The sequence below is a fragment of the Pundamilia nyererei genome, unplaced genomic scaffold (assembly GCF_000239375.1).
Source record: "Pundamilia nyererei isolate P.nyererei 1_Seehausen unplaced genomic scaffold, PunNye1.0 scaffold00175, whole genome shotgun sequence".
Classification (NCBI taxonomy): domain Eukaryota; kingdom Metazoa; phylum Chordata; class Actinopteri; order Cichliformes; family Cichlidae; genus Pundamilia; species Pundamilia nyererei.
In genome coordinates, this window is record NW_005187576.1 from 937829 (window position 1) to 953515 (window position 15687).

Genomic DNA, 15687 nt, shown 5'->3' on the forward strand with positions numbered 1-15687 from the left:
AAACTGCACAGTGAATACAGCCAGTTTTCAAAATAAAAGACTCAGGTGCAGACTGTGTGCTTTGCCTCTGCAATGCTCCTGTGGTGCTTTAAGCTAATATTTGTGTTGTCTTGTGCTGGATAAACTTTTATTGTTGTGTTTTTTAAAATAGATCACTCTTGTCAGCAGCAGGGATCCTGTTTTCCCTTTTTTTTGAATCAAGATGGTTCTGATTCCTGAAAACATGACAGCAACCAGAATATGTTTACATCCTTTAATGTATCTGTTTTGTGATGAACTCATGGCATTTTCAGGAAATGTGAGCACTGAGGTGTGTGAATTAGTGTCAAGCTGAGAGGTTGCCAGACAGGCACACACATATATAAATAAACACACAAAGATGGACACACACACATAAATACACACCTGCACACAGATCTGGATGAGATAGACAGGCACAGTCTGCATGTTTGTAGGGAACACTAGGAGGTGTCAAAAACCACCAGCACATTATTATCACCTCTTCTACTACCGCACAGGATCTGAAAGACATCCAGCCTTCATCATTCAGACACATACGCACACACACACAAAGAAAGAGAGATGAGTAATAAGACAGCCTACTCTGTCTGCTCAGAAGCACTTCTGCATAGTTTAGGAGGTTCAGAAGCACCCATGAGGAGAGGATGAATGAAACGGGCTGGAACAGCAGGGAATTGGCTCAGTGATTTAAATGCTCGCTGGATAAAGACAGAAAAAAGAAATAAATAAATGGGTCACTTCAGTCAGTGGCGATAACCAATTTCTCATTCCCTTTCTGTAAAGCCTATCGGTTTCAGTGGGATTGTCAGAGCAGGGTTATTCCATGAGCAAAAAGGCAACGAGAGAGGGAGTATGTGTCACCCACTGTTTCGCAGTACTGAGCTTAATTCTAAGCATTCAAATCTGTTTGAAATCTCCACATCTGGGGACAAACAAAATGTGAATGAAAAAGCTGCATCATATTTGCCGGGAGGACCAGGAGCCTGTGTAGAGGGGGAGTGGGAGAAAAAAGGAAAAAAGGGCGGATCTACCCAAGTCCCTGCCAATCATCCAGCACTCCTGGGATGGAGGAGGGGAAGTGTGGGGTGGGGTTCATTTCTAAATGACAGCCACTTGTCACAGCTTTGGAGCCAAAGCACTCTTCACTTCCCCGCATCCTGCAAGGGGCAAGGGGGGGAAAGGAGACTGGGTGGGTGCTAACGTCAGAAATCATGTGACCTGAGCTTTGCATGAGTCTCTGGTAGATTTTCTCATCATGTGGATGAAGATGGTGGAGGTGGATGGAGGTTTAAACAGAAGAGCTGGGGTTTAACACAAGGTGGGCCGAGGCTTTTTTCTGTTTTATTAGACTTTGTTCTGCATCAGGCCTGCAGATTCATTCATCCCAGTCTTAGATGTGTGTTATCAGGTCAGTCTCTGTTGTTTTTGGCCTGTTGTCCTAGATTACGTTCATGTCTGCTGGGTAGTAGTAATGTATGGAATTTACGTCATTTGCTTCACTGCTTTTATTGTTAGCTTTACTGCTCAAAAAATACCCATTACTTGAAAAGCAACTGGAGGCTGGTGTAGTTGCAAAGTGTTGTACGGTGGTTCCACACTGGATGCTGAAGGTTAACTAAACTTTGAGGTGCTTTGTCTGGTATGTTGTTGTGTGCAGATTCAAATATATTTACATGATACTGTTGAGACTGTTTCTTAATATATATTGTTATGTCATTATAATAGTGTTTCTTGATAAGGGCCCACAATATTTCAGGATCATTTTAAATAATCTTATTTAATTTGATTAATCGTTTGTGTTTGCTAAATGGATATTTAAACTTCAAAGTTTAATTTTACACTGAGGCTTCAAAGTAGGTCCAACCAGTATGGGTTTCCTCTCTTACTACACTGTAACTAATTGCTATAACAATGCACGAAACTGCATGTCAGTCTTTGTGAATATGCTTGACTGTTTTGAATTTTGACCCATTTGAGAAAAAAATATAGACAGAAAGCTATTTCACAATAACACGGTACATTACCTTATTTTCCTTGAGTACACCTGTAATTTATCTGAGCAAAGTTATGCTTCTTAAGTTCCTCAGTTAGTTTGTTAAATGCTTAATTGAAGTCATTAATTTAGTGCTATGAGGGTTATTTCACAATACTTTGAATCATTTTATAATAATACATTGTTTATTGAGATTACAGGAGCATTAAAATACCATTCTCATAATAAGCAAAGAGCTGACAGTATTAAACTGCTAAGCTTATATGTCACCCATCACAGTGATGTAATATTTTTTTATAGGAAGAACCTGTTTTTGCAGATTACAGTAGTTTAAGTGTAAAATAACAGTGTGTTGCTGGCAAATCCAGCTGTCTGGACCTAACATTGTAAATTAAAAGAAAAATGTGTTAAATTGTGATTTCTAATGAAAAATAATCACTGTATAAATTGTCCTTTTGTAAATATATATTTATATATTATATATATATTCTCCTCAGAGTGTTTTTGAGGAGCTCCATGAACGCCCTAACTGATTAAACACACATGTTCTTGTGATGTGTGTAATTCAGGATGCTCTCTCCTGTCAGACGAACACTAATTATGTAATTGACTCAACATCTAATTCACTCTAAAAAGGAGGACTCGGTTTGTTTTACAGTATCAGGATACATCTGCTATTCAAGCCTGAAGTCTCTGATGCCCATTGTGTTTCTCTCCTTTACTAGCAGACCTTACATATAGCTGCACCTGGCAGAGCAATCGTGTTTTTTTACTCCAAGAGTTTATTATTATATTTAGAAATGGCAGCTTATTGATTGATGTCCTGTTTTTCTTGCTTTTCTCTCTCTGTTAACTTGTAGCTCAGGGCCACGTCTGTCTGGCTCATTGGACGCTCCAGACGGATAGCTGTGCTGAGGGGAGTCTGAGAAGAGGAAGCTGGGCACTGTGGGATCTGAGCCAATGACCTGTAGGAGGAGGGAAGCAGCATAGAGAGTTGATTAAAATGGGGTAAGTTTAGAAGATCAGACAGCATGCTGCCAGCAGGAACTGTTGGCTGAAACAAGAGGATTTCGCTCCAGAACTGATCCTTGCAACATGATGCTCACTGTTAGGTAAACTCTGCCCGATCAGAGTGAAAAGCAGATGTGCTGACAGCAGAATAAAGACACGCTTATAACACACTGATGTGTTTGCACATAGGCACAAATAGAGTTGTGGTCTTCTCACAGCAGCGACTTACTGCCATACACTTTATGTTTAATTGGAAAATTTTGCAACTCACAGAGTGAAGGTTTTATGCTAGATTTTCTTCAATCGTGCCAACAGAATGGGGTGACGCTTAACTGAGCAAAAGAGCCAGAGAAGGAGGAACCTAAAGACCTTCAGTGTCACCAGTGGTTTAGACGCACAGTTTTGTGTTATATTAAGTAAAAGAGGATACAGGGATAAACTGTGTAAGTGACTGAAATAAGATAACGTGACTCATTTTGTGTCAAATAGTGATATAATTGCTCTGTGTTTCAATAGGACAAAACTACTGACTGAAAACTACCGACCTTTGTCTGAATAATAACCAGATGGACATGGATTTATTTAGATACCTGAACAAAATATGTGGACCCCCAGTCTTAAAGTAGCCTCTTCTTTTCAGGTTTGAAGCACTGAAACTTGAATTTAAAGATTTACTCCAATTCACAAGAGGATTATCACCTAACACCGATGATGGCTGGTGAAGCCTTTCTTGCAGTTGAATTTCTTTCTGGTCCAATCAGGGTGTGCACTGACTAGAGAAGCAACATCAGTTTGACACAGGAAAGGGAGTTCCAAAATGGTGAATGTTTTTATAGGGAAGTTTTGATATTACAGTGTGACGGTATGAAGCATTTAATTGGGTTAGGATGTTAAAGTTCGTGAGATTACAATTAGAAAAAGACTGTCGAAATATAGCTTGTTTGGAAGGGTTTCCAGGAGAAAACCTCTTCTCTCTAAAAAGAACATGGCAAAGCTACAACTGAACAAACCACAAGACGTCTGGAACAACGTCCTTTAGGCACACAAGACCAAAGTGGAGATGCTTTAAGAGGCACAGTCTGGAGAAACTCAAGCACAGGATGTCAGTACAAACGCCTCTTACACACTGTTAAGCATGGTGGCGGAGGGGTGATGATTTGGGCTTGTTTTGCAACCTTGCATTGTTTGAGTTAACCATGAACAAATGTGAGGCCGTCTGTCTGACAGCTAAAGCTTGGCCCAAGTTGGTTGCAGCAGGACGATGCAGAAGTGCTGTGGTGAGACTGTAAGAAAACAAATACATGGAAAACTCAGTGAACTGAAAAGAAGAGAGGGCCAAAGTTCCTCCACAGCAATGTGAGATGCACACACACCTACAGACAATGTGAGGTAGTCATACAGAAACTTATCAGGTTATCGCTGCTAAACGTGGTTCCACAAGCTATTGAATCATGGGGTGAACTTACAGGACTGCATGTATATGCCATTAATATTTGATTTGACTAGAAGTGACTGGCCTACTTCCAACTGGGAAATGCAAAACTAAATCAAATGTTCCTGAAATAGACACAGACCTTTTTGGCCATATAATTTTAAATTGAAGGACTCAGTAATACACAAACTGACTCATTAAATTGGAGATTTTTTTGTCAGCATTCTCAGCAATGCAGTAACTCTGACACTGAATCCAATCATTTGATTGATTTATTTCCTCATTTTGAAGCTGTCCTCTCCGTGCGCTCTGCCATCATATCTCGAGAAATCAGCCCCTGTGCATGCTGGACATGGTGGCTGATTTACTTCCCTGATGGTGGGGATGAATTATTCCTCAGTTAGCTTGGTGACAGAGGGAGCAGAGAGCGCGAGACCTCCAGAGAGCATTTACTCTGGCAGTAATTCAACCAGAGAAAGGCACAGAGAGAGGGAGAGGCACAGGCATGTCGAGCAGGATGCTCCCTGCTATTCAGACACTCACACTCAAGCTAATTTAAAGCCAAATTTCAGATTTCAGCATTTTTTTCCCTCACAGCTGAACATGCATATTGTATGTGTCTTCTAAGCAGAATAACAGAGAAGTCACTCTAAGGCATCACTTAGTTTTGCAAGTAGTGATTTAAAACTGATTATAGAAATAAATCTGTTCATTTTGCAAAAAGAAAAAACAATACTGGATTTCTTTTACTTTGGGATGCAAGTAGGTAGTGAATGCACATACTTAATAACGATCAGATCATTAATGAAAAGAGGGCGTGGTGCACAAGAACCTGTCAGCCAAACATCAAGGATATACAAAAAACTATCAAAATGATTCACAGGCATTAAGATACTGATCGGTGTAAAGCAACAGAACATGCAAAACCTACAAAAATGGACTTGAAATAACGTAATTTCCCCGGATCACGAAGAATGACTCAGCCACATGAAGTAATATAACAAACAGAAAAAGCTGCTCTTATTCTACAACAAAGTGTTAGTCAATTCGTCCTTCTTTGTTGCATGTTTGCATTATTAAAACGCACAAATCTACTTTCATTTCCTTTAAAAAGAAAGCGTTGCCTAAACCAGCAGGACACGGGTTTACATGCTCGAGTGTGATTCAACCAGGAGTATTTTCTTACATTGCACTACATTTTCCTACATTTTTGTCATTGTCAGAGTAATCTACGTATGGGGATCCAAAGTGTTCAGGTAGCAGGACAGTGCATTTGAGATTAAATAAAAATGTAGTGATACTTGTGCATGCGTGGTAGAGAAGCAGCATGCGACCTTGTGCAATGCATAACAAAAAATAGACAAAAGGAGAAGTCAGATATATCCGGCTTTAGATAATCACAGTACTTGTTAGTGCAATCACTCCACTCTTGTTTTCATAATATGAAATATATAAAAATATCACCAGTCTCCTCCTTCTTCAAGATAAAGATAAAATGATTATGTTTTTGTGAATGTGTGTCTTTCAGACTCTGCTGCTACAAGGATTCGTTTTATAAAAACAGATTCGTGCTTTTTCCTGTTTTTTTGAGCATGTTCATCTAATTAGCAGCCAACAAATAAAATCTGAGGGAAACCGCCCACTGATTAACTCGGATCGCAGGGCTGCTTACCTCTAACCATGTAAGGAATGGCAATTTACTTATTACCACGAAGCCTCAGAGAAGCGTGGCGGCCTGTTCGTGCTTTAGCATTTGAGAGCATCTGAGTCTGGAGATGATTTGGATTTTATTATTCACATAATGCATCAGGGATGAGCCCTCTGAGTCCTTGTTTCATAACCATAGTCATAATCACAGCCATGACCCTGCGCTACTCACTGTGATGTAGACCCGATGTGAGATATGGAGAATGAGAATTTGTATTGGGCGGTGAACTTGCTATTTGTACTCATTAAAGAGAGCGACAGAGCCACAGTACACCCGGTGCCATCTTGCCAACTGTCTTGGCTGCTAATCTGCAGCTATACTGTCTGGTTAGTCTGAAGGAAAAAAGCAGAACCATCCGCCAGTGGACTGCCAGGCAGTTATCTTCATTACTGTCCCCTCAGCTTACTGCTTTCTCTTAACATCACACTCATTTCCTCTTCGTCTGTCTCATCTTTGTCTCATCTACTAGGGTTCTCTCATTTTTTTTCACTATCCTCCACTATCTGTCTCTCAATCTCATGTTTTAATAGCCGAAAAGCCAGGCAATAATCCCTCTATTATTATTCTTGCCGCAGAGAAAGGAAAAAAAAGAAATATCCCAAGGGGGCAGATAGAACGCCATTTGTATGATATAAATGTGATTACTCTGGTGAACGAACCAGGCTTCAGAGACACTGTCTCTGTGTCCAGAGTTGTGGTCATCCAGTACATGTGTTCTGTGTAGTCGTCAATGTGGCTGAAGAAGACTGATGTGTACTAAAAGGTCATTTTACAATCTACACTGAAGAGTAATGTTTCAATATTGAGCTGTGTTATGATAGAGGAAACATCTAAAGTAATGAAATTCACGTTTGAGGCTGTGAGCTAATGTTCCAAGATGTAAAGTCATTTTGTCAATTTCTTGCTTGGGACCATGAATAAAGACATTCTGTCCTTTCTCGTCTTCATTGCTGCAGGCTGTGGATCTCTGTACCAGCTCACTGCACGTCTGAGGGCCGCTCGCTCTGCCCCGAGCCATGCCAGACGTGAAGCCTCCCCCGCCATGTGACTACCCCTCTACCTCCTCCGTCGCGGCCTCTGCCGGCTCCCCTGCTGGCTGCACCTCTCCGCTCGACCTCGTCATGGACGTGGAGCCCTGCATCGCCAACCTCCCCTTGTCTCCTGACCCACTGTCCTCCTTCCCCCGGCACAGAACCAGCGTCCCTCACTATCCAGGGTTTCATGGTCCACCTTTTCCCCTCATGGCCCGGTGTAACAGCAGCACCTTGCTTACAAACTTGGGGCTCAGGTACTGTTCCGGCCAACAGGGCGGTCTGGGGATGGAGCCAGGTCAGGGAGCAGCCTGCATTCATACTGGAAGCAATGGCAGCAGGCCTTACAGGAGTATGGAGAACTTAAACTGGAACACTCTGGCAGATTCTGGTCTGTGCTCGCTCAGCAGTGCTCCCTACAGGAGCGTGGACAGTGAGTTTATCTTACGCTACACCTCCACTAGCCACTGGTATGATGGGTCTCCAGACAGCTCCCATGGGCTGGCACCCAACCCAGAAAGCCTGGCGTTTTACCCTCGACCCGGACTGCCCAGGAAGGACCTGCCACTCTTCCCTCAGTTGCTGTTTCCAAGTGGTGTGGATGAATGGGATGCGAGGAAGGGCCTAAGAGAGAAACTCCGCCTTCAGAGTGCAAGGTCAGCTGTTGAGCCTCTGAAGCCCCTCCCACTGCGTCCTACGGTGTCCCCGTGCGCTGTACCCATGGAACGGGAGAGTGTGTATCACGGGAAGTCAACAGGTCCTGTTTCCAGGCCGCCCACTACAATGCGCATCACCAGCCCAGAGGAGATAAAACAGGAGGTCTTGAGGCGTTTACAGCTCCGTCGGCAGAATAGTAGCCCCAACCTGGCTCTCCACAGCGCCCCATCCACCCAGCAGGCAGTTAAGACATCCTACACAACAGACAGTATTTCAGGTAACAGAAGCAGATCAGACTCTACATTAGAGCCTCGAAGACCTCCTTTGGGACGCTTGCATATACCTACTTTTGAGGAGTTTAAGAGGATGCGGCAGATGGAGAGGAAGCAGAACCTTGAGTCCACAGTGGATGCTACACCATCTGAAAAACCTGTAGCTGACCTGCAGCAAGACCTAGGAGCATCAGATGGTGCAATAATCCTTTCAGACCCTCATTTCGAAAAGCAGAGAGAAAATCCAGAGGCCATCACGTCCTCAGAGAAACGTACATTCAACACTGTGAACGCTAACGGCACTGCAGCTCCCGCTCCCTCCTCCATCTCTGACACCAGCACGTACTCTCCCATCCGCACGGGGCCCTCTCCACGTTCACCCCTGCCGCCCCAGGGTGGCTCAGCCCAGGAAAAGGCCAGCAACGTAGGAGGGGATGATGGGAGTGCCAAGCGTAGGAGGAGCAGTCTGGAGCCTGCTGGGTCAGTTCCCTTTCCGCCCAGCAGGGAGAAGTGGGAACGACCCTCCAGCTGCTGCCCTGCTCTTCTGCTGGACGGGACCGAACTGTCCAGCTATGGAGCCAAGATCTATAAGATGAAGGATGGTCTCATTGGCTCTGCACTGGACCTGATCAAGAAGAGGTTAGTGGAAGAGGCGTGGCAGGAGAGAGAGGAGTGCTGTGTATGTGTTAGTTGTTGTAAAGTTAAACTTAACATGTTGTCTGTAGGTTAAAATACATAATATTGCATAATAGTGGTGGGAACAACCATGACTATGGAGTTGTTCCCTATTTGTCTGGCATGCAACTGCACACATATTGGCTCCATCACAACCAAAGATACATAATGTATCTTGAATATATCCTTATTTATTAAAGATCAAGACCTTTGGGCTCAAGGAACAGGTTTATGATTAACTCTTAACTTGCAGTACTAGTACAGCAAAGTGTATTTTGTACATACAGTGGTGCTTACAAATAAGCGCATTCTTTTAAAATCCAGTTAAATCTTTCTAATGGAGAAATTAAATCTCACAATATACATTATCCGATCCTTGTAGGGGCTTACAACCGCTGAAGTGTTTATCGGTGAAGTATATGCAGGTACACTTCCAGCGTTGTATCAGTGTATGCCCGGTCCATCTGTTTAAGCCCGCACGTGCTGTTGTGTTATTGATTTATCTCAGTTATTGTGATAACAGCTGTCGGAGCTAACAGGGTTGGCTCTGCAGACGAGACTGTGGGCGGGAGCCTGGCATGAGGAGGCAGTGACAGACTGGAGGACGCAGACTTGTTGTTTCCCTGGTTCTCCTCTCTCAGTGTCATCTGTTGGCTAAATAAATGCAGGCTTCACTCCACTGTGGTTCATTCTGATCAAGGACAAACAAGGGTAGGGTGTGTTTTACAGCACTGGGCACCCATTTAGGTCTTCTTGCAGTGTAAATATTAGACTCCGAACAAAGAGCTGCTTGATAAGGTCAGTTGAGAAATATAAACTCCCCCCCACCCCCCCACCCCCCAACTGCCTGGTTTTGCTAAATGAGAGATAGACGGTATCTTTCCCTGCCAGTCTGGACTCTCCGCTCACTGTCGCTCCTTTGTCTGCACTGCTAGAAAGAATGATGGATGACTGCATGAAGGCAGCAGAAAAATATCTGCTGCGTGTGTGCGATTGTATAGATACAGAATATGTTCAGTATGTAAGAGAGCAGAGCTGTAGTCTAAGGCTGCAACTAACAGTTATTTTATTTTATTTTTACGATCAGGCTTTATAGACTATAAAAGCGTGAAAGATGCTCCAAGTGATGCCTTCAGCAGGCTTGTTTCTTTTCCTTTAATCTTTATAACAAGACCAGTATTAGCTAGCAGCTCAGTGGACCTGCATTTGGTCGCACTGGTTGTGAGCATTACAGCTATTATAGTTATTCTGTGTTAGTTTGAGTCTTTTGAATTATGATTGTATTTATGACCAATGCGAGAGACAAGCTTTAAGTTAAATTAGTATAAATATTATAATATAAGCAGAACTTTTTGAAAGCAGTTGACTCACAGTCTTGCAGACATCCAGAGTCTCAATAAACTCGTCGATCAGAGCCTCATCGGGGAGGTTGTGATAACAAATTTCGCCAAACTAACAAATACCAAAAATTAAGGATATTTCCTCTTTAATTGAAATGTATTTTAGTTATGTATGCATTGTTTTTCACATCCATTTTTGGTTTTAGTTGAATATTTGCTTAATACTGCTCAACACAAAGAACAGCTGAATCTGAGAATCTGAGACTCTTTAAACAAACTTTTAGAGAGACGTTGACCTGACCATGGGGCTATACGAAGCATGAAGAGATGAGGCAAGTGAGAGACGTTGGTTTTTGCAACAAAATTTTGTGGCATTCTTTCCTAAAAAATTCTGAACGCTTTGAATAAAACCCAAAAATCACAGTGACAGTAAAGGAAACAGTTTGAATGTCCCTGCAAAATTTCCCGACAGTCAGTCCAGCAGTTGCAGAGCTATTTCACTGTCTCCCGGTCCACTAATCAATTACTCAGCTGATGCTGTCAGCAGTATTACAGTGCTCGTAAAGCCCGTTCACATCTCCAGCATCCGGAGCGGATTCTTCTTTTATGTACAAAAAAAGCACCCATAATGCAACACACCCCGCACTCTCCTGAGATTTAAATACAGCCCGAGGCTCTGTGAATGTTTTAATACTTGGACATTTATTAGTTAATTAAACATGACAGTATGCTGTGTGATCGCTGCACCCCGAGGTATCTGACGTCCGTCGCGAGTCTCTTTGTTTAGGTGTGCAGGGCGTTGTGTTTTAGCTGCGCTATTACAGTAATATTCATATTATTACACCTGGGAGCGTTTTTTCATAGGCTGAAGCATAGAGCTGCACCACTGAGTTAATTGCACTCTGCAGTAATAGTGTTATATAGAGACGTCAAGAAGAAGGCGTGTATGAGATTTTATTTTTATTTATATCTATTTTCTGTGTATTCGTCTCAATTGATCGCACTCGCCCAATCAGATTCCAAATGAATTAATTTGAGAGATAGATGGATCAGTGAAGGTGACAGCCAGGCTAATTTTGGTGTCACGCTGTGCAGTGTTGAGTGCTGATCTATCACATGCAGCGGTTTCCTGATAAATTAAACTACAGGTTATTGGATCCCATGCATCATCCAGAGTGTGACAGCTAATACTGTGATAGAAATGCATTTTAATGACAGTTTGTTCAACGGGAAAGCGATCGGATGCTTCAGAGCCGGGGGATTAATTGTATTGGGCTTTTTGCCACGCTTTGATTTGGACATCTTCATCTGCTGTGCTGGTGTTTCTTGAGAAACAACGTGCAGGTTGCCAGAGTTTCATGCAATTTAATCTGCAAAGAAGAAAGTAGTTGAGCTGAAGCGCACGTAGCTGCCACGCAGCATATGAAGGACGTTGAAAACATTTTTTTTTACAACATGTCCAGAAAGGGCTCAGCAGTTTAACTGCTTTGGGAGGGACAGAACTCAGAAAGACACTGTTATGTAAGAACCATTAGAGTAATAAGACCTCGTGTTAAGTCAGCACACACACGCTGAAGAGAAGCCAAAGGAAATTTAATAGCAGAGCTGGTGCTGAAACAATGAATCGACTGGTTCTGGGCCCCGAGAACACCAATGAATTTCTTATTTTTCTATTGGTTATTTGCCGTATTAATATCTTTGAGTTATTTTTTTCTACCATTTTCCATCAATGTATGGATTAAACAAACAAGTAATGAAGCATTCACAAGCTGAATGAATACATACTATGACTACTCTATTTATGTAAGTTTAGTAGTGGCTATCACTGATATACCTACTGTGTGGGTCTCACTTGTGACCAGTTGGTTTTCAGACACTGTTGGGCTGTTTGTGGTGTCGAAGGACCTTGGCAGGGATTTTTTGGTCGATGTGGGTTGCAGGGTGTAGAACAAGCCTGTGCTTCCCAGACCTAAAACTCAAAGAGGTTTAAGTCTGGGAAGATTAAAAGACGGGTCAGTGTAGAGCTTTCTCAGAGATTCCCAAAGGAAAACCTGCCTTATAACGACATAATTAATTTTATTTATTCTACCAGTTAATGTTTTAATGTTGTGGCTGATTGATGCTTTGTTGTTGTTACTAAAACACAATGGAGAAGACATTTCACTCAACATTACAGTAAAGCTCGAGCCAGTTTTACTAAACTCTTGGGTCAAATTCTTGAGACTAACCATCCTCTGTTCTTGTCAAATACACGCCTTTGTGAAGAAAGTCAGTATATCAGGAATTTACAGCCTGTCTTTCCCTGTGAGGGCCCAGACATCATCGAGACTCCGTTATGGGTTGTGATCCCTGGGGCAGTTAAGCTCGCCTAGCTAATAAAAAAAAATCACAAACACCTTTATTTTGAGTAAAATATATATAAAAATATGTCAAACTGATGTCACAACATTTTTTTTTACAATGATTGCAGTAATATGGTAGTATCCACACGTGGCTACTGGACCGTGAAGTTTAACAGTGCTGAAAAAACAAAATCAATATACAGCATAGCAGTTGGTTCTTTCTCCTGAAGTTAATGGCATAAACAAAATGTAAAACACCACAAATCAACATTTCCTGTATTATTAACACTTCATTTAAATGACTTCACGAAATCACAAAGGACTTAGAGAGAGGGACGGAATAAACAGGGTAGGCCAGGAATGAACATAGACTGTATATAAAAGAGGAAAGTACCTGTTGGTTTGTGAAGTTCTGTTTCCAAGCCTCAGTGTGAGCCAGAAATGACCATATTTGGAGAAAGTGCTAGTCAGCTAACTAGCTTGCTAGCTAGGTTAGCAAGTAGCATGCAAAGACAGTATCGGACAGACACAGATACTTGCTAATCAGTGCTAGCACATTCAAATATTACTAAAATTTAATCTTGAACAAACTGTTAGAAAAATTAACCACACAGGAAACAAAGTTATTTGTCAGATAATAATATTAAAAATGTTTCACAAGGAACCGAAACTAAAAGTGGGTCCAGTTATGAAGCTTGCAGATAGCTACCAGCTACCAGTCCGAATGTTAAGCCTTTATAAAGGTTAAAAGGTTGACCACATAAACGTGCAGACTTCTTGTGCTGGCGTAAAGTTGTGCAGTTCAGCATTAGATTTTATAGCGACTTTTGGACGGCACTTTTGTGCCGCCTGTGTATAATTAGCTTTTAAGTTGTTTTAGTCCATTCTCCGAGTAGGGCACATTTACTGCATGGCTCGGCCGTAGAGTAAATGTCCCCTAATAAACTCAGTGTAAACGAGCTCTAATAAACTCATTGTACTCATTCACTGATGCGTTAAGTGAATCACAACAACGATCCCTGGCCACTTTTAAGGTGCACATCTTGTGGTGGATTTGTATTTGCTTTGGTCTGTTTGTTTTCTGCTATTACAAATGCTCGTATAAGTCCCCACAGGCATGTATTTGTGGTTTGTGTGTTCAAGGATATGCAATTTCCAGTGTAGTGAAATTCCTGTGCAGCAGTTTGTCACTGTGTGCTTTTTTGGGATGTCACAGATCTCATGCTGTCTGTGTGCAGCAAGAACGAATCCCCAGTTGTCAGACAAAGGAATGAAAGAAAACTATAATGCCTCCATGTGTTTGTGCGTGGCCGCGAAAAGGCATTGTCCCCGTGGTCCGTGGGGTTCAGGTGTTAATGTCTGCTGGTGGGCCTAATTACTGTGCTCCTGAGGAGGAGCTTAGGGTTGGCAGGTGGGCTTTGGTGGCCACAAAAAGAGGAGAGGGATTGATTTGGAAGTCTGGGTGGGTAAAGGAGGAGGTGGTGGTTGGGTGGGTGGTGGAGAAGACATAGCAGGAAGAAGAAAGGCATGTGAGCTGGAGAAGGAAGACTGAGGAGTAATGAATGACAGAGATGCTGTAAGCAGAAGAGGGCTCTGCCAGAATTATAATTTCCCCCTCTTCCTTCATTCAATACCTTCCCCACACGTCTTGTTCCCTCCTCTTTTTCTTCTATCCCCCTTATCCTTTTGCTTTCTATTCCTTCCCTTTCACCCCCCCCCCCCCCCAATCTCCCACCCTTCTCTTCACCCATCTCTCTCCCTCCCCTCCTCTCTACGTCCATCTCCCTCCTCTCTTCACCAGCTGCAGTGCAGAGATCTCCGCCGAGACCCCCGTCAGGCTGTCAGGTGACCGGGACGGAGGCTGTGACATCACCGCCCCCTCGGCCGACTGTCAGCCCTCCGCCGTTGCCATGGCAACGTCGGCAACGGCCTGCGGAGCCAAGGCTGCTGAAGAAGCACCTGCAGGAGAAGGAGGAAGAGAGGAAGCAGGAGAATGCGTAAGGATTCTTTCTCTCTCTCTTTTTTTGTTTTTCATGTCTTAACAGCGTTCCCCGTGCGCTCCTTAGGTTGCTTCTGCTTTCTGCCGTTGCCTCGCAGTGTGCAGAAACGCGCTGATCTATTGGTATTCATCGGTGACTGGGACAAGCAAGGGGACTGCGACACGCACACATGCACATCCCTCACATATACTGATGCAGAGGTATTTGCTGAGAACAAGCATGCAGCGGTCTGTCTTCCTGCTACAGCTCAACGACTGAGGATGCAGTAAAAGGAAAAAAAAAGGAGGATTAAGCACCCCTCCAGCAGTGAGCTGCTGCTGGTAACTGAGCGCTCCATTCCTGCTCTCTGCGTGCCTCCTCTCTCTCTCTGCTGGCTGGTTGGCTGCAGCTTGACACCAGGCTCAGCTGCAGCTAGCATCATGCTCCTCTCTGCATCTGCAGACCAGAACAGAAGAGCCGGACTGACATGGAGTCATACCTCGCTTGCATGTTGCAGCAGCTGTTAGGTAGCTTAGACAACAGATGTCGAGGTGCGTTTGCTTCTTTCTTGCCTTCTTTTATTTTAAATTAACAGCCTCTGCATTTACCAGAGAAACGGGTGTTATTAGATAATTTAGTAGAATATGAATTATTCTCCTTCATTTTATCCGATAGCTGCAAGCTGTGTGAAGCGATGGAAGTCTTGCACCTTTCAGTCATATTTAGTTGCTCTATTCGTGTCTACGGTTAGGAAGATAATGGGCAATTTAAAGCCATTATATGGATGTTATAGGGGATGCTGACGATGCCTTTAGGGTGATGAGGAAGATGCTATAGGTATAACCTTTGAACTTTACATCTCAGGTTGATTCTCAGGGGCTTGAGAGACCCTAAAAGAATTTCAGAGATCACTCGAGGAGTGTTTGTCCATGCTGAATGCTGCAGTGTTTGGGGAATTCCTTGCTTTAACCTCTAAAGAATTTGTCATCTGGAGAATATCTCTCATCTTCAAGGCTGGGTGGTTTGAAGTTGCGATAAGAGCAGAATTTTCAAAGCGTGGCCTCGCTGAATTTACAGCCTTTTTACGAGACTTGGCAGACGATTAGTGCTGCAACTGACTGTGAAATTTGGATTCTTGTCAGTGCTACAAGCTGGGATCAGAGCGATAACCAAAATTTGTTATGTAATGATGTCATGCCAGTGAAGATGGTGACACTGTGCATGGT

General features: G+C 43.0%; 1 protein-coding gene across 2 annotated transcripts in view; it reads left to right on the plus strand.

Annotated features, from left to right (window-relative positions):
* Positions 1-15687, plus strand: part of arhgef49 (Rho guanine nucleotide exchange factor 49) — a 42628-nt gene that overhangs the window by 17765 nt on the left and 9176 nt on the right. Inside the window, exons 1-4 of one of the 2 annotated variants that reach the window (XM_005746222.1) lie at positions 1284-1339; positions 2875-3022; positions 7122-8764; positions 14284-14479. In XM_005746222.1, coding sequence (XP_005746279.1) covers positions 7182-8764; positions 14284-14479 — 1779 coding nt within the window. In that variant the 5' untranslated portion in view covers positions 1284-1339; positions 2875-3022; positions 7122-7181. Of the gene's footprint in view, positions 1-1283; positions 1340-2874; positions 3023-7121; positions 8765-14283; positions 14480-15687 lie in introns of those variants that run through there. The other variant, XM_005746221.1, reaches the window with a different exon arrangement.